Source organism: Triticum dicoccoides, chromosome 5B (assembly GCF_002162155.2).
Source record: "Triticum dicoccoides isolate Atlit2015 ecotype Zavitan chromosome 5B, WEW_v2.0, whole genome shotgun sequence".
Taxonomy (NCBI): domain Eukaryota; kingdom Viridiplantae; phylum Streptophyta; class Magnoliopsida; order Poales; family Poaceae; genus Triticum; species Triticum dicoccoides.
Window position 1 is genome coordinate 549,137,447 of NC_041389.1, and position 24,168 is coordinate 549,161,614.

General features: G+C 43.1%; 1 protein-coding gene across 3 annotated transcripts; it reads right to left on the minus strand.

The window, feature by feature from the left end:
* Window positions 1-2,403: 2,403 nt before the first annotated feature.
* LOC119306103 (receptor-like serine/threonine-protein kinase SD1-8) lies at window positions 2,404-6,152 on the minus strand. 3 transcript variants are annotated; one of them, XM_037582433.1, is made up of 7 exons: window positions 4,817-6,152; window positions 4,404-4,505; window positions 3,669-3,862; window positions 3,358-3,565; window positions 3,046-3,283; window positions 2,808-2,958; window positions 2,404-2,709 (listed from the first exon to the last, which is right to left on the minus strand). In XM_037582433.1, exons 1-7 carry the CDS (start codon window positions 6,150-6,152, stop codon window positions 2,404-2,406), a joined length of 2,535 nt encoding a protein of 844 aa, XP_037438330.1. The 3 variants fall into 3 exon arrangements, with proteins under 3 accessions (XP_037438330.1, XP_037438329.1, XP_037438331.1); XM_037582432.1 differs by having other exon boundaries at window positions 3,669-3,892; XM_037582434.1 differs by having other exon boundaries at window positions 4,835-6,128.
* Between the last annotated feature and the right edge of the window lie 18,016 nt (window positions 6,153-24,168).

The window sequence follows — 24,168 nt, forward strand, 5'->3', positions numbered from 1 at the left end:
CGATGGAATCAGGCTAAGATCTAACGATGGTAATTAAGGTTCAACTATCTTGTTGGGCTATAACTGGGAGTCAGTACATATAATTGTGTACGTGTACTTGGTCCAGAAGCAAGCGATGCTTTGGCGGAGGCAGCATCCACGAACGTTCGACCGCGGAAGCAGATGGTTGTATAATGCAGTGTTCTTGGAATTCTGGTAGCTGAGACTTGACAAATCAGCTGTCTACGTTGGAGTTGGGATGCCACAGTCACTGCTGACTGGTTAGACCAGTGACTGAAACATTAACCTTCAACAGTCACCTTCATTCGGGACTGTTGCGCAAATGGAATATATATATAACTATGGGCTCATATGCAATTTTTTCATTTAACTTGTTTTGAAATATCTTAGATATAGTATACGGAGATATTTAAAATAATAAAATAGTATATATAGTACCACATCCTAGTATATGAGACATGTGGGGTAACTACCACCGGGTGGTAGGATGGATTTATATATATATATATATATATATATATATATATATATATATATATATAGACACACACACACAAAGTGATCTCTGGTAATGGAAGTACTCACAATTGGAAGCACGAATAGGCTTTGCTAGTTACTACTTTCTCCGTCTCATAATACTAGTGTCAAAAACGCTCTTATATTATGAGATGGATAGAGTAGCATATAACAATCTCTTTTGAAAGATTCTCGCAGACGTTATCACGGTGAGATCAGTCGTGAAACATCGTCCAAGAAGCCCAAGGCGAAGGAACCATCGTCCGGGATGATGGTTGCGCCAGGCGAGAGCGGCTTGCCGGGGACAAGCCGGTCGTCACACGCGCACAACCGCAGGAAGCTCAGAAGGATCAGCGCTCCCGCGCGGCCGCGCCGGTGCAGCTGGTGAAAGCAGCTCGCCAATCCATAGGTCGGTGGTCAGCCAAATGTTAGTGCTAAACTTCTGACGGATGCTTATAATTGGGAGCACTTGCCATCAAGCTTTGGTGGTTTACATCCAAAAAATGCTGTGATGAATCAGACCTACTCGTTTTTGGAATAATGGCAAATTGCTTCAGAGACTAACTGAGACTAACTGAGACAACTTGGGAACACTTGCATCAAGCCTCGGTGGTTTACACATCCAAAAAATGCTTTGACGAATGGGACCTACTAGTTTCTGAAATAATGGCAAATTGCTTCAGAGTAGTTGAGACTAACTGAGATAACTTGGAGTGTATCGGGAGTTGACATTTTGGCTGTCCGCGTCGGAGTTGGGATGCCACAGTCATATGCTGCTGACTAGGCTGACTAGTGACTGAAACATTAAGACAGACCAGTGTACAAATGTAGGAGTAAAGGGTAACGTGTGCTACCGTTGTACTCCCTCCATTCCTAAATATTTGTCTTTCTAGATATTTCAACAAGTGACTACATACGGAGCAAAATGAGTGAATCTATACTTTAAAATATGTCTACATACATCCGTATATGGTACTCCATTTGAAATCTCTAAAAAGACAAATATTTAGGAACGGAGGGAGTAAATGCCACTATGCCTAGTTTGGTGTTTATCTTACCCCATGACCTCATCTTGACACAGCTTCATTTTACAAGGTTAACAGCAAAGCAAGATGATCATGATCAGAAGTTCAGAACAGCTGGGATGCAGGCAGTGGCATGATCATGATCATGTTCTTCATTCAGAGATGCTTTTACTCTATCCTGTATTCCTGTATCATATTCAAAGTTTTTTTTAGACAAGTGTCATATTAAGAGATGTGTGCAAGTACTACAGTCACGGGCCACAGGCAGGGCGCTGGCACTAGCATAACTGTGACTGATGAATTTCTGTGGAGAATTGAAAAAGGCTGCAGAAATGTAACTTTTTCCAACTGCAAACCGTTAGCAAAAGTAGATGAAAAATTAAGACTTCTGCTATCTACAAAAAAGGCAGAAATGTTAGCAGGAGAAAGCTCACCCAAACGACAGGTGGGTTGCTGTCCTTTGTTTTTTCAGGTACTATATCTTAACATATACTCCTCTGTATATCAAAAGGGAGTATAAAAAAAGTCTTATATTTTGATACAGAGGGAGTAGTTTTTCTGTAACTGAGACTATATGTCATGCAAATGAAAAATTGAATGGAGAGCATACTAAAAGATAGTAATGACTACTCCCTCCGTTCCATATTACTCGTCGCTGATTTAGTACAACTTTGTACTAAATCAGCGACGAGTAATACGGAACGGAGGGAGTACTAAGCAACACATGATACATCCCTATTTTCCTTTTTTAGAAAATGACATCGTTAACTATTGAGCCATACATTCTACAATAGTGTTTGATTCATCTAATGTATTGTTTCCTTCGAGAGCATTTCAGTACAGCTAAAACAAAATATTTATTTCATCGTCCCTCTATCTCAGTAAGAGTAAAGCTGTTCACGGATGTCGGAATGTCAGTTCTAATCTGATTCGTTGCAGCACTTTGTCTCGCAAAGTAGGCGGGGAGATTGGGGGATGTAAGTGGGGTGCTCCCCGTCCCGTTCTCTAGGACAAACACAACAGATGACATGAGCGGCCTATCATCGGGGTTCTCCTGAACACACAAGAGTGCTACATGGATGCAAAGCAGAATTTCATCTGGTGAAGTATCTAAGATAGATGAGTCCGGCAGCTCATTGGTCCTATCTTCCTTCCACATATTCCATGACTGAAACAACCAAAACATCATATCAGTATTATTTTCAATATCCAACAAAAATGCTTACACTTTCCTAACGAAATTTGACAAAATTCATGTGTACTCACATATACTGTGAGGCTAGGGAATCCCATGGTTTCACTAATGGAGTTTCTCCTTATACCAGTTACAACCTCCAGTAGTAACACGCCAAAACTGTAGACGTCAGACTTGGTAGAGAAGACACCTTCCATTGCATACTCAGGAGCCATGTAACCACTGTTTGATCATTTTAATTACAAGATGTGTCTAATGGGAGTTAAATTTACTGAAAAAACAATATGGGTTTTTTAAATGGATACTCACTATGTTCCAACAACGTGTTGGGTATTCGCATTTTCCAAGTTATTGCCAAAGATCCTCGCCATACCAAAATCCGCTATCTTGGGTTTAAAATCCGCATCCAACAAAACATTTGCAGCTTTGAGGTCTCTATGAATTATGGTGAACCTTGAGTCTTCGTGAAGATACCGAAGTCCCTTTGCAACCCCTTTGATTATACGAAAGCGTGTCGCCCAATCCAACAGCAATTTTCTCGACTCATCTAAAAACAGAAACAAATGTAAGAAACAAATTCAAGTTGTCATAGAAATCATGGTTTGTTATTAGAATACACACCAAAAAGGGTAGCATCTAAGCTCTTATTTGGCAGATACTCGTATATCAGGAGCTTTTCATCTCCCTCACTGCAGCATCCAAGAAGTCGAACCAAGTTTCTATGTTGCAATTTGGCAATTAGAATTACTTCATTCCTAAATTCTTTTGTTCCTTGTTGAGAATCTCTACTTAGCCTCTTGATTGCAACTTCTTGACCACCTAACATTCCCTACAGAAATATAGTGATAATCTTATACTTGACTTTGTAGTATGAAAAAAGTAGCTCTCTTTACTAGAATTAATCCTAGGAAAGAACATATTTAATGAGTTACCTTGTATACTTTACCAAAGCCTCCCCGTCCAACCATGCATGTTTCAGAGAAATTGTGGGTTGTGAAGGCAATTTCTTCTAATCTTACAAATGGAAATTCTTGATCATGGGGAGAGTTTTCTTCTTCAAACTCATCGGAGATACTCATACCCTCCAACCTTATATTCTTTTGCATTGTCCCTTTCTTGTTCTTGCCTGCTCCCATAATGTTAAAAGTGACTACATCTCTAATGAGAACATCACAAAAATAAGAAATAATAAAGTTATATTTGACCCCTAGAACTATTGATGTTTGTATACTATTCCCTAATTTATGAACTCATGGAACTAGAGGAAATAACCCACGAGGCACATCTACCACCCAGCCACCCACTCGCCTAGAAAAACACAGACAACCCTCAGCCCACAGATGTTGATCTGTTTCTCATCCCCACGATAACCAGTATCGCTATTGTTGCGATTGCATGAATATGAAAAGCGCACGAAGCAAATGTGGTCTGTATAACATGTGGAATCCACATTTTCCATCACTACATCACCACAAATAGTAGCTAAATCATGCTCTAAACCGTCTACAAAATTATTTGATCTAGTTTCCATTCATGTGTTAGAGGATTTTGTAATCTAAGGGTATATTGCGGTAGTAGACGATGTAGTTCAAGTTTAGGCGGTGGAATATACTCTCTCATAATGTGGTCAATATAACCTTCTACTGAACAGAGTTAACTAAACGTACCTTTGAATTTTAACCATGCAAGGGAGATGCATATGAGTACTAGAATACCAGAGCCTACAACTGGAAGCACAATCCTCACTGCATTGCTCTTTATTCTTTTACCTGTGCAACAAATTCATATACAAGAAAAAATGGTTTTATTATTTCTCGTTGAATGAGAAATAACCCTTTCTCAGTCATGGCGAACAACCATCAAACTTTAACATGATATTTGTGCAACTACCAGAGGGATGAAAAAATCCTGATCCAATGGCTGTTGTATTGACCAAGAAATAACTATTTCTAGTCACTAAGCGATGGTCCCAAATGAGTGATAGAACTAGAAACATGTTATTGAAAACAAAACAACTGGTAGAAAGAGGAATAAATGACAAAACCAATATGATAAAGAGGGAGAAACTGAGATCTAGTACCTTTGGTTGCAGCCATGCCTGCACGTCGAAGATAGAGTGTCTCGCCGGTGAGCTCCCCAACCTTTCCTGTATCTATTAACTCCCCAGACCACACCAAGCACCTCGTCACGTGTCCTTCGAACCTGCTGCTGCTCAGGTTGGCGAACGCATATGCCACACAGGAGCAATTGCGGCTACACTCCACGGCACAGTCCTCATACTTACTCCTCCCTCCAGCAATAAACAAAAACCCATCAGGCGACTTCATCCCCGGCAAGGCCACGAAGCCGTCACTGCACCCTCGCAGTGCCTCCTTCCGTCGGCACCCTGCCGAGTATCTGCCACTGGTCCACTCTTCCATGCTACTCGGCTCAAAGCCATCGAGGCACCTGCATGTTGGCACGGTGGGGGCCTCGACCGTCTCGTCACAGTAGCCATACGGGCCACAGTAACTGTAATGGTTGCATTCAGCGGATGGAAACTTCCAGAGGACAACCCATGTTGATGACTTACTGCTCCAGCTTTGGATCTGAAACTCGCCATAGTAGGTTAGAACAATCCTTGTGCGTGGGGCGCCGTCGGAGAGGCTATAAGTGACGTATGCCTCATCGTCATTGTTGACATAGGCTACATAGATGATAAGATCACTGATATTTGTGGCCCCAAGTAGTTGTTGTTGCCGTAGGCTCATCACTAGATACCCTGTCCAGGGGGCGGCACGAGATACCGGGTGCTCGCCGTCCCACAAGAATGTTTGGAACGACCTGTTCGTGTCGCTGCCATAGGAGAAGCGCCCCCACGAAGGGTCGCCGGGACCTCTCCATGATACCAGGCGCTTGGTGGTGGTACGCGTCCTGTAGTTTATGCCGATCTTCATGCTGGGAAGGAAGGTGTCTGTGCGTTGGTCGAAGCTCTGCCACAGGATGGTGCCGTTTGACGATCGGATGACGAAGTTACCGGTGTTTAGAAGCACTGCCGTCGGGGTAGACGAGACCGGACCATTGGTCAAGTTGGCTGTTGTCCAAACGACACGGCTTCCGCCACCACCATCAGAGAGAACCAGATTAGAGCTATTGGTGAGGGAGAGCTTCGGTGTTGAGGAAGTTGTGTTGGTGGCTGGGGTATTTCGGTTGGCGACCCACACAACGGTGAGCTCGGGGATGTCATTGTACCATACGCCTAGGTACAGGCTGGCCGGAGAAGAATTGGAGGGGTTGAAGAAGCCCAAGGCGAATCCACCATCATCGGAGACGATGGTGTTACCAGGGGACAGCGCCCTGCCAGGGACAAGCCGGTCTTGGGAAGTGCTCAACGGTAGGAAGAGAAGGATCATGACCGTGGGAGCCGACCAATCCATCGACCGATCAGGCCTAGATCTAAGTGTACTAGTTAAGGTCCAACTAACTATTTATGATAACTGGGAGCAATTAAGTACTTCCCGCAAAACAAAACAATAACTAGGAGTAAGTACATATTTGTACCGGTCCTGGTCAAGAAGCAAGTGATGCTTTGACGAATGCAGCATCCACGAATGTTCGACCGACGGAAGCAGATGATTGTATAATGCAATGTTCTTGGAATTCTAGTAGCTAAGACTTGAAAAATCAGCAGTCCACGCTGGAGTTGGGATGCCACCGTCATTGCTTACTTGTCGGATTAGTGACTGAAACATTAAGCTATATAGACGGATAGCTTTTGTGTATCAACACTTCTGGTCAGACTGCTTCTTGTGCAAATGCAACAGTGACTGTATGTATATACAAAGTGATCTTCGCGATATTTTTATTAACATGAAGTGTCAGCCTTACTCTGTCAAGTGCCTAATTATATAGAATCTCTTTTCAAAAATCCGTGCAAGTTCACCCTTCTTTTTTTGAACAAGACACCAAGATCAACTGTCAATTTGTTTGTTAATCAGCCATTGCAGTGTCCATTTGTTGACATCTGGAATCCATCTTATCCACTACTAGAACAGCGTTAATTTCTTGCCAAATTGCTGACCGGATCCAGCACTCGCGTCAGGTTGATAATGAAAGCGGATGACTAGAAAATGCAAAGCTTTGAATTCTGGTTCGAGTTGAGAGAGTCTTGGAGTTGACATTTCAGCTGTCCACGTACGGTACTTAACAGCTTACAATGGCAATGTCGCTGGTGTGAACTCAGCTGGTGGAACCGCGACACATGGCATGGATCCAAATCAGTGTCTCTTGAAACAAGCTTTACTGATTCTTTTCTTTATAAACCATGCACGAGAACTGCATGTGATCAATAAGGAGAACTTGGACGCACTTCGTGAGCCGCAATAGTATTTTGAACTGTACTTGAAAAGTTGAAAGTCTAGTGTACTTGAAGGAACTGAATCTAGCTGCCAACCCTGTACATATCACTATCAGCTCAAACTGGATCCCCACATTTAACTTGTATGAGGCTCATTTTGCAACTAGCAAAAATGGGACCTCATTTTCCATTGGGGCTCGGAGGACAGAAGGATATTAGTGAACTTGACATTTCAGATGCAGGCATAGTTGATCTTCTCCCTAATTGGTTTTGGACTGTATTCTCCAATGCTACATATGTAAATATCTCTTGTAATAATCAAATAAGTGGCCGGCTGCCAGCAACACTCTTATTTATGACTTCTGCGCAATTGCTTGACCTGTACTCACATGGCTTTACAGGTTTGCTGCCACTGCTACCAGAATCGTTAGCGTTCTTAGATATCGCCAAGAACGCTTTATCAGGACCACTTCCCCAAGACTTTGGAGCTCCAATGCTTCAAGAGCTTGTATTGTTCGTAAACCATATCAATGAAACAATTCCAGTATATGTCAGCTGCAGTGTGCGAGAGTACGAGAGTGTCGGGTCTTTCAGAAAACCTTATAGTAGGACAACTTCCCCAACTGCCATAGAAAGCTCTGGCACGAGCCCTCGGCATTACGTCGAACAGCTGCTGGGCAATACCACAAGCCCGGCGCAGCTGGTCAGCCTGAACCGAGGCTGTTCCTACCACGGTCTCTGTGTCGCTGGATGCCCCGCGAGGTCTGCCGCGCCCTCCGCTGATGCCAGGAGGAAGCACGAGTGGGGAGTGGATGCAGGGGAGGCGAGGAAGTAGTAGTGGAACGGCTGCGGAACCGCCGGAGGAGACAGAGCGCGTGGCCGCGTGGGTGAGGAGAGGAGCGAGGCCTTTTTTTTCTCTCTTCTCCGTCTCTTGAGCCACGGGCCCATGGCAATGTATGTGATTAAGAGGTAGTACATTGGCCCATGAAGCAGATTACTTCCGGATTCAAGAACGCTCTCGGCCGCTTGTTTCAAAAAACGTCCACAGAGTCAAAAAAATGTTCACCGGATTCAAGAAAAGTTCTTGAGCTCAAAATGTTCGTGATTTCAAAATAACGGACAATTTTATATCTTGATGAAAAAAATATGAGTTTTTTTAAATAATGATCAACATTTTTTATTTGATGAACAAATTTTGACTTTGATGAACATTTTTTGAACTTGATGAACAAAATTTGTATTCAAGATACTTTTGAAAAATGGATGAACAAATTTTTAATTTGATGAACATTTCTTTAAATCAATGAATAATTTTTTATGAATATTATTAAAATTTGATGAACAATTTTTAAATTTTGTTGAACATTTTTTAAATCCTGTGAAAAAAAATGAATTCGATGAAGTTTTTTCTACATTGATGCAAATAAATTAAATCGATGAACAAATAAATGTTCCTGAATTTGAAAAAAAGTTCACAAAAAAGTGAAAGAGAAAAAATGAAAGGAAAAAACTGGAGAATGGGCGCGCCCATACGAACGCCCGGCGCCAGGTCCCTCGCGGGTGACCTGCGCACCGTATAGGACCCCCCCCCCCAACTGCAGGTGCACTGGCACGGCGATTCCCACCTAGCAATGCACCTAGATGAGCCTGCCTGACCAAAGTGCTCTGCTTTCCTATTTTACATGCTGGCATTTTTGCTATGTTTTCATCACCTAGCGATGCACCTAGATGAGCCGGCCTGAACATTTTTCACATTAGTGAACAATTTTCCAAATCCATGAAAAAAATTCAAATTCAAATATATATTTTGAAATCAGAAAATAGTTTTTAAATTTTGCGAACATGTTCTGAAATTGGAGAATAATTTATAAATTAGTAATACTTTTCAAAATCAGAAAGAAATTTTTAAATATGTGAACATTTTTGTAATTAAAGAACATTTTTATATTGGTGAATATTTTGACAAAAAAATAAAATCGTAGCAATTTTTTGGTATCCAAGAACTATTTTCAAATTAATGAACATTTTGTTCGAAATATGTGACAATTTTCAAATGCAAGAACATTTTTTATTGTAGGAACATTTTTTAAAATTCATGAATATTTTTTGTAGTTCTTAAAAATTATTAAATATGCGACCTGGCACACGTGCGCTACTGAGACGTGGTGAGTTGCCTCTGTGCATGATCGATACATGTACAAAATTTGGTGAAACTGATCTCGGTTACTTTTTGCTGCCGCTTTGGGTGGGTAGGTGGGGATGGGGGGCGGTCATGTGAGGTTGCCTTATGCCGCCAACCTTCTGCTCATTTGCATACGTCGTCAACACCTCCCGGACAAAAGAAAAAAACATATGCCAACATGAAAAGGGCCCACGAAAAAAACATATGACTTTAAATTTGACAAACATTTTTTTTTATTTTGATGAACATTTTTTAAATCCGGTGAAGAAACTTAATTTGATGAAGATTTTTCTACATTGAGGAAAAAGATTAAGTCGATGAACAAATAAATGTACGTGAATTTGAAAAGAAAAATCACAAAAAAGTGAAATAGAAAAAACGAGAAAATACAAAGAAAAAATGAAAGGAAAAAAACTGGAAAATGGGCGGGGCCATACAAACGCTCAGCACCAGGTCCCTCGCGGGCGACCTGCGCACCTTTTAGGATCCCCGCACCTAGATGAACCCAGATGAGCCGGCCTGACCAAAGTGCTCTGCTTTCCTATTTTACATACTAGCAGTTTTGCTGTATTTTTTGGGGGTTTTTTGTGCTTTTTCTTTTCCCTTTTGACTTTTTCTTACAATTATTTTTTCTTTCTTCTTTTTACTTTATTTTCTTTTTCTTTATTTTGAAGTCACATATACTTTAACGGAATCATGAATATTTTACAGAATCTGGGAACATTTTTCACATTTGTGAACAATTTTCCAAATCCAAGAACAAATTTCAACTTCAAAAATATATTTTGAAATCACAAAATAATTATAAATTTTGTGAACATTTTCTGAAGGATAATAATTTATAAATTAGTAATACTTTTCAAAATCGTAGAGAAATTTTGAAATACGCGAAAAAAATTGTAATTAAAGAACATTTTTATAACCGTGAATATTTTGACAAAAAAAATAAAATCCGTAGCAATTTTTTGGTATCCAAAAACTATTTTCAAATTAATGAACATTTTGTTGGAACTATGTGACAATATTCAAATGCAAGAACATTTTTTATTGTAGGAACATTTATTAAAATTCATGAATATTTTCTGTAGTTCTAAAAAAATATTAAATATGCGACCATATTTTGAAATCTAGGAACAGTTTTTAAATTAGTGTAATTAATTTTTTAAAACTTGGAATTTTCTTCAAAACCACCAACAATTTTGGAAATTCTAGAAATTTTTCAAATTTTTAAAATGCCAAAAAAATTCAAATCCGTGAACCTTTTTTGGAATTCGAGGACACTTTCCAAATTCGTAATATTCTTAAAGTTTTGGATCTCCTTTTAAAGTTCATAGTTTATTTTCAAATCTCGAAACAAATAAAGAAGAAAAATGCAAAAATAGAAAAGAACAAACAGAAGACAAAAAAACGAAAGTAAAAAACGCTTCCCACTTCGCATATGGGCCGACTCAAAAGCGCGCAGGGGAGCTGGGGTGATGTTTCCTCGCTATTCAGAGCGTAGGTCATTGAATAGGAGCTCTCATCTGGCGTCCCTCGCATTTTTTGAACTGATTTGTCGCCTCTTCTCATCACATAAGAGTTGTAACTCAAACGGGGAAAAGAAATGAACTCAGAACTCTCACTATTTTTGTTCCTTAAGTCGTAGCCATCTCGCGCCCAATTCTCCCTTAATGGTATTAGGGCATCTATAGTTTGTCCCCTCAAATTTGGCTCCTCAAACGTCCGCGGATGGGTCCGATTAGTGCGAGCACATGTCGTTTTAAGTGCTCATTTGTGCATGCATATGATTGGTTGGTATGGAGATAGAGAGAGGAAAAGAAATAATGAAGAAGGAGAAAAGGCGGTCCGGGTGGGTCGCGTCCTACGTGGCAGATTGATCGGACGTGTCCTACGTGAAAGACTGATCGAGCCCTCATACCCTCCCCATATATACGTTGAATATGAGGATTTGCAGGCAGGCAGCTCGGACATACGAGGACAAAGTGGAAGGTCCAATTGAGTCACATTTTCCTTATATCTTGCCAGGTAGTGACCGAACTGTCCGTTCGGACATAAGGGAGGATATGAGGGGTCCGGTTGTAGATACTCTTACACCTTCTATCGGAAGTTTGGATAAACCGATCGTGAATTGTTTGCCCCTTGGCCATAAAATCCCGGTAGAATTTAGAGAAACGAGTCACATTTTCCTTATCTCTTGCCAGGTAGTGACCGAACTGTCCGTTCGGACATAAGGGAGGATATGAGGGGTCCGGTTGTAGATACTCTTACACCTTCTATCGGAAGTTTGGATAAATCGGCCGTGAATTGTTTGACCCTTGGCCATAAAATTCTGGTAGAATTTAGAGAAACTAAGTTCTCAATTCATTGCTTTCTCCTCGAACTCATGTAATTCCAGACACGTTTGGTAGGATTTCACAAGGGCGTGTTTGATTGCCCTCGTCGATTTTGGCTGCATTGCATGTGATTCTCAGATGGGCCTGACCGAGCAAAAACAACCTATAAACCACCATCTGCACATAGTTTGGTTGCCCGCATAGAGGTTAGCTTCATGAGGGAACTAACTTTTACCCGTTGTTTGGTTTGCTGCATTGCATTAGGCGCACATATTACTCATTGTGTGGTTTCTGTTGGAAATATGCCCTAGAGGCAATAATAAATTGGTTATTATCATATTTCCCTGTTCATGATAATACTTTATTATCCATGCTATAATTGTATTAACCGGAAACTCAAATACATGTGTGGATACATAGACAACAACATGTCCCTAGTAAGCCTCTACCGGACTAGCTCGTTGATCAAAGATGGCTATGGTTTCCTAGCCATGGCCATGAGTTGTCATTTGATAACGGGATCACATCATTAGGAGAGTGATGTGATGGACAAGGGCCAAACTATGTACATAGCATATGATCGTACCAAGTTTATTGCTATCGGTTTTCTGCATGTCAAGTATATGTTCCTATGACCATGAGATCATGCAACTCACTGACACTGGAGGAGTGCCTTGTGTGTACCAAACGTCGCAATGTAACTGAGTGACTATAAAGGTGCTCTACAGGTATCTCTGAGGGTGTCTGTTGAGTTTGCATGGATCAAGACTGGGATTTGTCACTCTATATGATGGAGAGGTGTCTCAGGGCCCACTCGGTAATACAACATCGCAACAAGCTTGCAAGCAATCACTACAAAAAAATACACTTCCGTGATGATACGTGTTTGTCACAGTAGGTCGCGTTTTTTGTCATGCATGTACATCCATGACGATTTTAGGACAGAATCAAGATAGTCATACCTGTGTTGTCGTAGAAGTGTTCCATGACATTACCAAAATTATCATCACGGAAGTGCCCACTTCCATGACGATAAATCGCGCGTCACAGAAGTGCTTTCGTCAAGGGTGACCGATACGTGGCATCCACCGTAACGGAACGCCGTTAAGCTATTGGGTCGGGTTTTGAATCCGATAACCCGTTAACAGCCCCGACCAATGGGGATTTTCCACGTGTAAAATCATCATTGGCTGGAGGAGACACGTGTCAGGTCCGCGTTGGCACAGGTGTCACTCATTCAATAGGTGAGACGCGCCTATGATATGTTGACACGTGGACCGGCCCATCAAGTTTAAATGGGTCGGCCAACTAAAGGCCCATAAGATTTTGCGGACCATAATGGACCGGCCCAGCTAAACGCCCACGAGATTTTGCAGACCATAATGGGCTGGGCCAGCTAAAGGCCCACAAGATTTTGCGGGCCATAATGGGCCGGCCCAGGTAAAGGCCCGCAAATTTTTGTGTGCCATAATGGGCCAGCCCAGGTAAAGGCCCACAAGATTCTTGCGGATCATAATGGGCCGGCCCAGCTAAAGGCCCACGAGATTTTGCCGACATTAATGGGCCTGCCCAGCTGTAGGCCCACAAGATTTTGAGGACCCTAGTAGGCCGGCCCATTAACTGGCTGCCATGTTTTGGGCCAAATGTCGGCCCATATTTGATGCGGTCCATTAATGGCCTGCCACGTTCCGGGCCTAATAATGGCCCATATGAGATCCGGCCCATTAAAAGCCTACCACGTTCTGGACCAAATTACGGCCCAGATCAGGTCCGGCCCTTTAAGAGGCTTTGGGCTCAATTATGGCCCATATCAGATTCAGCCCGTCAACTGGACGCTATGCTTTTGGGCCCACTTGCTAAAGGCCCCATTTAGTAATTCGGCCTGATATTAGTTTCGGCCTCTTAAGGGCCCGTTTAACATTTCGGCCCTAAATTAATTTTGGCCTGTTAAAAGCCCGTCATATAGTTGGGCCTAACTACGGCCCGGTTTGCATCCGGCCTGCTCGCAGCCGATATCTGATTGGGCCAAACAAGGACCGAGACAATTTTGGCCTGTTAAAAGCCCGTGATTTGATTTGCACAATCATGGGTCGGGGTCCATTTCGGGCTGCTGCCGGCCCATGTGCTGTTCGACACGTTTCAGGCCCAACCTACTTCCCAGCCTCTTAAAAGCCCATTGAGTTTTCTTGGGAAAAGAGGGTCGGGGGTTACTCAGCCTATTAAAGGCCCGAATATACTAGTGGGCCAGTTTACTTTTGGCCTTTTAACGGGCCAAGATGACGAGGCCCATGATGCGGATCATACATCGTGATTGCATGACGGCCCGATTATGTACCGTAATTTTACGGTTTGGCCGGTTTACTGCGAAGATAGGATATATATACAGTAAAATAATTGCAGCATCGTGAATAAGAAAAAACCTAGACTATACAATAAAAAAATTACAGCATATTACATCCACTGGGCATCAAAGTTCGCCACTATGATAATAAAGCACAAGCAGACAGCAGATTACATACACTGGGCATCAAAGATCACCACCAGTGAAAATAAACACGCCGACAAATTAATATACAAAACTGACATCACTTCAATAGAGTTCAAGAAAGGTTAGCCCTGCTGGGGAGCTGCAGCACAAGCAGTTGAGCAAGATGATGAGACTGCGCTTGTTCAACACTTATATCTTCCTCACTCTGAAAGATAAACAAGCAGATAGATGATAGGTTTTGCACATAAAAGTATCAGTGCTGACAATTCATCACATTTCTTACTGACGAATAAAGTGACACAGTTTAAAATTGCATTAACACAATATGGTATTGTTCAGGTCAAGACATGGCAGGAAATGACATTGTGAAGGAGTTGGCAGCTTCACGACACCGCTGGATTGCAGATTAAGAACTCATAAGTATCAATGGTTAGTGTGCTGTCAATTTATCCCATTTCAGATTGGCAAATAAAGAGACGGTTTAAATAATAGTAGAATGATATGACATTGTTCATAATTAAGACATTGCAGAATATGACATTGTGCTGTAGTGGGTAGGTTCACCACACCACTGGATTACAGATGAAGAACAGAAGCATACATGCAGTGCAAAAGAAGATCACTTGCTCTGTATAGTTTAATTTACATGGTATGAGGAAGGAACTTGGTTGTACAACTAAAAACTTAAATTGAGAAGGACAAACTTTTGTTTATGAACTACATAATAAACTTTAAACATGCAATTAGAAGCAATCATCAAAAATAAACAGCTGTTGCAGTCATGCCTAACCAAATATACACAACAAAGTTTGAAGGCTTGAGAAGGACAAACTTACATTACTGGTGAAGACAGGCTCTATAAAGTCCTTGTCCATGCTGATGGGGGGGGGGGGGCAATTCAAGAAGTTTACCACAGAATCTTCTTCATAAGCATTGCCTTTATTCTACATTTTGTTAAGAGTAAATACAGATGTGATAATATACGAAAAAATAGAGAATATTTAAGATAAGATGAAGAGTGATGCTACATAACCAAGTAGCTATAAATGTATGTGCAGTGATATAGGCAAAAGGCACAACCAAGAGCAATGCACAACTAAACTTCTTTAGTACCAACCTTATGGTAAGAGTAAATATAGATCTGATGTGTAGAAAGGAGGGCAAAGGAAAATAAGCTGCAGAGTGATGGTACATGAACAACTACCTGTCAATATAAGTACACTGATAAAGGACAACATGTACTTACAAGAACAATGCAAAGCTAAAAAAATTCATTGGCATTGGATATATTCTACACTAATGTAACCATTCATACAGATCAGATAATTTGGAGCGAACAATTGATAAGCAAGCTATCATGCATACTGCTGTCACATAATGAACCTGGTATGTATGCAAGTACAGTGATACAGGACAACAGGTACTAACAAGAGCAAAGCAGCGGGCAGCATATTTGCGATATCATGTCGTTCTTTTCAAACCAGAATTCTTCTTCGAGCAGATTTCCTGCAAAAAAGATCCGTAAGGCACATGTGAAAAAGTAGAAGTCAAATTGTCATGTGATTTCATAGACAGTACCTCATCCTGGGAACGAGACCAGTGCATAACAAGATTTTTCCATTCAATGTCTTCTAAATTTAGCATAGGAGACTTCACCGGAAATTCGTTTATAGACTTGCCATCAAAGTGTGATTTCCTTAGGTAACACCGATACTGCTGCAATGCTTCCTTGAAAAGCACAAGCAAGCTTTGCTCGTCATGACTATCCAGATTGACCCTCGCCTAGTTACAACAATGTAATGTAAATCATTGATGTGTTCAATCAGCAGAAAACAGGAAAATAATAACCATGAATAAGAACACTTACATGTAAATTGGACAGGAATATGTGAAAATGGTGTTTATCTTCACTATAATCTTCCCATGATGGGAATATATGCACGTAGTCCCTAAAAACATTGAAAGCATTGTCTTTTAAACTGGGAATAAATGGAATGGGGTTCCAATCTGCGGGAATTGGCCGTCTTTGCAGTTGGGATAGGTCTTCGGCCGGTGGACTTGCTGTACTTTTTGCTGGAGTGGGATTTTTCTGCGGTACGGCTGGTGCTATGGCAAATGAAATCGGTATACCTTTTGTTGGAGTGCAGGTCCTGTGTGGTGGGGCTAGTGGTGTGGCTAGTGAAGTATGGGTACAGTCTGCTGGAGTCGGTCCTACGTTTTGTGTCACTGGTTGTACAGCCAATATAAGTGGGGCGCTGTCTGATTTCTCTGGCACCACCACGTTTTTCAAGGACTTTGCTGGTGCTCCTTCAGGTTCGGCAATCACCCTCTTCCTTTTTGATGTCTGATGCACAAGAATAACATTTGAGTGGAAAAACATGGTATGATGACAGATGGAATATGTATTGATAATGGATGGGCATGGCATCTCGAGTTATATGATGAGTAAACTAAGCAGATGGAGGTGCAACAAAGTAGAAGAAATGCAAGACAACATATGCAAGATACGCGCAATCAATAAAACCTTGCCAAATTAGAACAGGCACCTTGATGGGTGAACAGGACAGGCCATTTGCCTTTGACTCCTCGAGGTTAGAATAGTCATTAGGATGATATTCTGAACAAGAATCAATATATGGGGAGCGTATGAGTTTCATTGCATCCAGAATGGCACTCAATGCCTTGGTGCCAATTTTGTATAAGTCATTGCAGTGTTTAGCTTCAAGAGTGGACTGCTGCTAGTGCGACACAAAGCAGCTACACAGATCATAGTGTAGATATAACGGGAAAACCTTAAGCATCAGAGTAAAATCAGCAAAGTGGAACTTGCTGGAATATATGTGCTAGTACTGCCGGTACGGCTAGAAAGGCTTCAGATACCAGTTCTCTTCAACTGAAGGTGCAGTACTGTTTATATCAGTGTAACTCTCAAAGGCGACACAGCTCCCCGCATTTCCTTGCTATCCTTATAGGATTCAAGTGGGTAGGTGACTACAAATCCTATTCCTATGTTTACAAAATCCTACGAATCAAATAGGCTCAAAGTGTCCATCACAACCGACCGTATAGACCTCTACACTGCAAATGTCCCTGCTCATCTTCAGTACAAGGAACATACTGTACTAATATCATACTCCCTCCATTCCAAAATATAAGTCTTGGTAGAGATTTCCACTATGGATCACATACAGATGTATCCAGATACATTTTAGAGTGTAGATTCACTCATTTTGCTCCATTTGTAGTCCATCGTGGAATCTATACAAAGACTTGTATTTATGAACGGAGAGAGTACATATTATAGAAGAACGGAAGAGGAACATGGTAAAAGAAGAGCAAGCAGATTTTGGATAATAAAATGTTGGTTGCGCAGTGCCCACACATGATGAACCAGAGAGCATTAGGAATGCAACTCCAAGCTGTTTCTCGACCATTTCAGGCGGTTGGATGAAGATCCTACGTCTCCTAACCCATCTTCTTCCTCGTCTCTGATTCTTCCCATACAGAACACCACACGGGCCGCCGTTCGGACCACCATCCCCCACCGACTGTGTTCGTACGCCACCCCCACCCCCGCCCCAACCCCCACCCGCGTCAAGTTTTCTTCGTTCAGCGAGGCCCCACAACCACCCGAGCCCCTTCGTTCACACCGACGAACTCCAGCTAGCTCTGAAAAATTTAGTCTACTGTGATTTAACTAGTGTAGAATATAAAAGGGGAAAACCATAAGCATTGGGAGTATAGTGTTGAGCGTGCCATGGCGGATCTAAAGGTGCAAGCAGGACAAAGGCAACTTCGCAACCAAGACAAGAAATTAGAGTAAAGCAGTGGCGATCTATTTTCTTGCTGCGATAAATAAGTTGAGCAGATACGAAAGAGTACCGCCTCTAGTGCGGCGCCGTGTACGCATCTGTTGAGAATTTGCGGTGCTGCAGTAGCGATGGATATAGGCGGCGTGGAACCAGATCTACGAGGGTAGACGGTGGCGGCGGGGCGCGGTGGACGAGATGGTCGTAGGAGCGGCGCCGGCAAGGTGGACGACGACGGGGATGAAGCGAGAGGACGGGATGCAAGGATCCCGGTCCAAAGCCGTGGATGAGAGAGGTCAATATCTTGTAATGGACGGCGGCGTCGGGGTATCAACTCTGGCATGGTGGAGGAGGACGGTGTTGGATGGGGTGGCGGACGGCGGCGGACAGAGGAGGGTAGGGTGGAGAGGGTGTTTTGGCGCCCACGGAGTACGAATGGGGGAAAGGGAGGTAGAGAGGAAGGGCAGCACCATGTATTCAGGGCACGCTTGTCTCAAATGCGAGGAAATTTACAAACTTAGGCCCCGTTTAAAATTTCTACTACATCACAGCAACATTAGTCGGTTCGGGATAGGACGGTAATCTCGCATACACCGAATATTTGCCGACGGGAGTTTGTTTTTGGCGCCCATCGTGTATGAATCCGGGTGAGAGGCGGTTACTATTGGGGAACGTTGCATAAAATAAAAGGAATTCCTACGTTCACCAAGATCAATCTATGAGTTCATCTAGCAACGAGAGAGAGAGATGCATCTACATACCACTTGCAGAACGCGTGCGGAAGCGTTCAAGAGAACGGGGTTGAGGGAGTCGTTCTCGTCGTGATCCAAATCACCGGAGATCCTAGCGCCAAACGGACGGCACCTCCGCGTCCAACACACGTACGGTCAGCGTGACGTCTCCTCCGTCTTGATCCAGCAAGGGGAAAGGAGAGGTCGATGAAGATCCAGCAGCACGACGGCGTGGTGGTGGATGCAGCAGGGCTCCGGCAGGGCTTCACCAAGCAACTGCGGGAGGAGGAAGAGGTGTAGCAGGGGGAGGGAGGCGCCAAGACTCACGGTGCGGCTGCCCTCCCTCCCCCCTCCTTTATATAGGCCCCCTGGGGGGCGCCGGCCCTGGAGATGGGAATCTCCCAAGGGGGCGGCGGCCAGGGGGGTGGAGTGCCCCCCAAGGCAAGTGGTGCGCTCCTCCACCCTAGGGTTTCCAACCCTAGGCGCAGGGGGGCCCAAGGGGGGGAGCACCAGCCCACTAGGGGCTGGTTCCCCTCCCACTTCAGCCCATGGGGCCCTCCAGGATATGTGGCCCCACCTGGTGGACCCCCGGGACCCTTCCGATGGTCCCGGTACAATACCGGGTGACCCCAAAACTTTCCCGATGGCCGAAACAGCACTTCCTATATATAATTCTTTACCTCCAGACCATTCCGGAACTCCTCGTGACGTCCGGGATCTCATCCGGGACTCCGAACAACATTCGGTTTGCTGCATACTCATATTCATACAACCCTAGCGTCCCCGAACCTTAAGTGTGTAGACCCTACGGGTTCGGGAGACATGCAGACATGACTGAGACGGCTCTCCGGTCAATAACCAACAGCGGGATCTGGATACCCATGTTGGCTCCCACATACTCCTCAATGATCTCATTAGATGAACCACGATGTTGGGGATTCAAGCAACCCCGTATACTATTCCCTTTGTCAGACGGTATGTTACTTGCCCAAGATTCGATCGTCGGTATCCCAATACCTCGTTCAATCTCGTTGCCGGCAAGTCACTTTACTCGTACCATAATGCATGATCCCGTGACCAGACACTTGGTCACTTTGAGCTCATTATGATGATGTACTACCGAGTGGGCCCAGTGATACCTCTTCGTAATACGGAGTGACAAATCCCAGTCTCGATCCGTGTCAACCCAACAGACACTTTCGAAAATACCTGTAGTGCACCTTTATGGTCACCCAGTTACGTTGTGACGTTTGGTACACCCAAAGAACTCCTACGGTATCCGGGAGTTACACGATCTCATGGTCTAAGGAAGAGATACTTGACATTCGAAAAGCTCTAGCAAAATGAACTATACGATCTTGGGCTATGCTTAGGATTGGGTCTTGTCCATCACATCATTCTCCTAATGATGTGATCCCGTTATCAACGACATCCAATGTCCATAGTCAGGAAACCATGACTATATGTTGATCAACGAGCTAGTCAACTAGAGGCTCACTAGGGACATGTTTTGGTCTAAGTATTCACACGTGTATTACGATTTCTGGATAATACAATTATAGCATGAATAAAAGACAACTATCATGAACAAAGAAATATAATAATAATCCTTTTATTATTGCCTCTAGGGCATATTTCCAACAGTCTCCCACTTGTACTAGAGTCAATAATCTAGTTACATTGTGATGTATCGAACACCCATAGAGTTCTGGTGTTGATCACGTTTTGCTCGCGAAAGAGGTTTAGTCAACGGATCTGTGACATTCAGATCCGTATGTACTTTGCAAATATCTATGTCTCCATCTTGAACATTTTCACGGATGGAGTTGAACGACGCTTGATGTGCCTGGTCTTCTTGTGAAACCTGGGCTCCTTGGCAAGGGCAATAGCTCCAGTGTTGTCACAGAAGAGAGTGATCGGCCCCGACGCATTGGGTATGACTCCTAGGTCGGTGATGAACTCCTTCATCCATATTGCTTCATGTGCTGCCTCCGAGGCTGCCATGTACTCTGCTTCACATGTAGATCCCGCCACGACGCTCTGCTTGCAACTGCACCAGCTTACTGCTCCATGATTCAACATATACACATATCCGGTTTGTGACTTAGAGTCATCCAGATCCGTGTCGAAGCTAGCATCGACGTAACCCTTTACGACGAGCTCTTCGTCACCTCCATAAACGAGAAACATGTCCTTTGTCCTTTTCAGGTACTTCAGGATATTCTTGACCGCTGTCCAGTGTTCCTTGCCGGGATTACTTTAGTACCTTCCTACCAAACTTACGGCAAGGTTTACATCAGGTCTGGTACACATCATGGCATACATAATAGATCCTATGGCTGAGGCATAGGGGATGACACTCATCTCTTCTTTATCTTTTGCCGTGGTCGGGCATTGAGCCGAGCTCAATCTCACACCTTGCAATACAGGCAAGAACCCTTTCTTTGACTGATCCATTTTGAACTTCTTCAAAATCTTATCAAGGTATGTGCTTTGTGAAAGACCTATGAGGTGTCTCGATCTATCCCTATAGATCTTGATGCCTAATATGTAAGCAGCTTCTCTAAGGTCCTTCATTGAAAAACACTTATTCAAGTAGGCCTTAATGCTGTCCAAGAATTCTATATCATTTCCCATCAAAAGTATGTCATCTACATATAATATGAGAAATGCTACAGAGCTCCCATTCACTTTCTTGTAAACGCAGGCTTTTCCATAAGTCTGCATAAACCCAAACGCTTCGATCATCTCATCAAAGCGAATGTTCCAACTCCGAGATGCTTGCACCAGCCCATAAATGGATCGCTGGAGCTTGCACAGCTTGTTAGCATTCTTAGGATCAACCTTCCGGCTGCATCATATACAGCTCTTCCTTAAGATAACCGTTAAGGAATGCCGTTTTGACGTCCATCTGCCATATCTCATAATCATAGTATGTGGCAATTGCTAACATGATTCGGACGGACTTAAGCTTCGCTACGGGAGAGAAAGTCTCATGTAGTCAACTCCTTAAACTTGCCGATAACCCTTAGCGACAAGTCGAGCTTTATAGATGGTGACATTACCATCTGCGTCCGTCTTCTTCTTAAAGATCCATTTGTTTTCTATCGCTCGCCGATCATCGGGCAAGTCAGTCAAAGTCCATACTTTGTTTTCATACATGGATTCTATCTCGGATTGCATGGCTTCTAGCCATTTGTTGGAATCTGGGCCCGCCATCGCTTCTTCATAGTTCAAAGGTTCACCGTTGTCTAACAACATGATTTCCAGGACAGGGTTGCCATACCACTCTGGTGTGGAACGTGTCCTTGTGGACCTACTAAATTCAGTAGCAACTTGATCCGAAGTACCTTGATCATCATCATTAATTTCCTCTCCAGTCGGTGTAGGCACCACAGGAACATTTTCCTGAGCTGCACTACTTTCCGGTACAAGAGGTAGTACTTCATCGAGTTCTACTTTCCTCCCACTTACTCCTTTCGAGAGAAACTCCTTTTCCAGAAAGGATCCGTTCTTGGCAACAAAGATCTTGCCTTCGGATCTAAGGTAGAAGGTATACCCAATGGTTTCCTTAGGGTATCCTATGAAGACGCATTTTTCCAACTTGGGTTCGAGCTTTTCAGGTTGAAGTTTCTTGACATAAGCATCGCATCCCCAAACTTTTAGAAACGACAGCTTAGGTTTCTTCCCAAACCATAATTCATATGGTGTCGTCTCAACGGATTTAGACGGTGCCCTATTTAAAGTGAATGTAGCTGTCTCTAGAGCGTATCCCCAAAATGATAGCGGTAAATCGGTAAGAGACATCATAGATCGCACCATATCCAATAGAGTGCGATTACGACGTTCGGACACACCGTTACGCTGAGGTGTTCCAGGCGGCGTGAGTTGTGAAACGATTCCACGTTTCCTTAAGTGTGTACCAAATTCGTGACTTAAATATTCTCCTCCACGATCTGATCGTAAGAATTTTATCTTTCGTTCACGTTGATTCTCTACCTCATTCTGAAATTCCTTGAACTTTTCAAAGGTCTCAGACTTGTGTTTCATCAAGTAGACATACCCATATCTACTCAAGTCATCAGTGAGAGTGAGAACATAACGATATCCTCCGCGAGCCTCAACGCTCATTGGATCACACACATCAGTATGTATGATTTCCAATAAGTTGGTTGCTCGCTCCATTGTTCCGGAGAACGGAGTCTTTGTCATTTTGCCCATGAGGCATGGTTCGCATGTGTCAACTGATTCATAATCGAGAGACTCTAAAAGTCCATCAGCATGGAGCTTCTTCATGCGCTTGACACCAATGTGACCAAGGCGGCAATGCCACAAGTATGTGGGACTATCGTTATCAACTTTACATCTTTTGGTATTCACACTATGATTATGTGTAACATTACGTTCGAGATTCATTAAGAATAAACCATTGACCATCGGGGCATGACCATAAAACATATCTCTCATATAAATAGAACAACCATTATTCTCGGATTTAAATGAGTAGCCATCTCGTATTAAACCAGATCCAGATACAATGTTCATGCTCAAACTTGGCACTAAATAACAATTATTGAGGTTCATAACTAATCCCGTGGGTAAATGTAGAGGTAGCGTGCCGACAATGATCACATCAACCTTGGAACCATTCCCGACGCGCATCGTCACCTCGTCCTTCGCCAGTGTCCGCTTATTCCGCAGCTCCTGCTGTGAGTTACAAATGTGAGCAACGGCACCAGTATCAAATACCCAGGAGTTACTAGGAGTACTGGTAAGGTACACATCAATTACATGTATATCACATATACCTTTAGTTTTGCCGGCCTTCTTGTCCGCTAAGTATTTGGGGTAGTTCCGCTTCCAGTGACCCTTCCCTTTGCAATAAAAGCACTCAGTCTCAGGCTTGGGTCCATTCTTTGACTTCTTCCCGGCAACTGGCTTACCGGGCGCGGCAACATCTTTGCCGTCCTTCTTGAAGTTCTTCTTACCCTTGCCCTTCTTGAACTTAGGGCCTATTCGCTTCAAAGGATTTGTAGACTTTCCAAAGGAACGTTCATTCCATAGTTTTCAGTTCCTTCACTAGCGTTTAGATCAAGGGAATCAGCTACAGCGTTCCTATGGAAAAGTTCGTAAACAGTGGCCATTTTACAGGAATCTAAACATCTGGTCTGAACCAATTTTTGGGCGGAGGCCCGAGGCAAGCCAACTCGCAAGCCAAATAAAATATTCCTTTCGCATGGGTGGGAGAGAAGCAATACCAGCATGCAGCAATTAGAACACTTGGTGCCTGAATAAAATACTCAATACTATTGCATCAGTAGTACGGCTCCTTTGCTCATACCTCTGGACAATTTCCTGTGAACCGAACACCCTTTATTCTTCTATTTTGCGAACTGCAGTAATGTACTGTACAGCCAACCGCATTCCTATACTTTTTTACATCCCTTTGTTTTTCTTACCTGTGTATCGAACGGGGCCTTAGTGGTCTTATTTACCATCAACACTTGATGTTCTTTCTTGATTTTAACCTCAGCTGACTTCAGCATTGAAAAT

Excerpts from the sequence above, each read along its gene's own strand:
- LOC119306103 (XM_037582432.1), bottom strand. The coding sequence starts at position 6,152 with ATGGATTGGTCGGCTCCCACGGTCATGATCCTTCTCTTCCTACCGTTG. Across the intron at positions 3,893-4,403 it reads TGCATGGTTAAAATTCAAAG|ATGTAGTCACTTTTAACATT; the intron begins GTACGTTTAGTT and ends TTCTCATTAGAG. Across the intron at positions 3,284-3,357 it reads CTTAGATGCTACCCTTTTTG|ATGAGTCGAGAAAATTGCTG; the intron begins GTGTGTATTCTA and ends TTCTGTTTTTAG.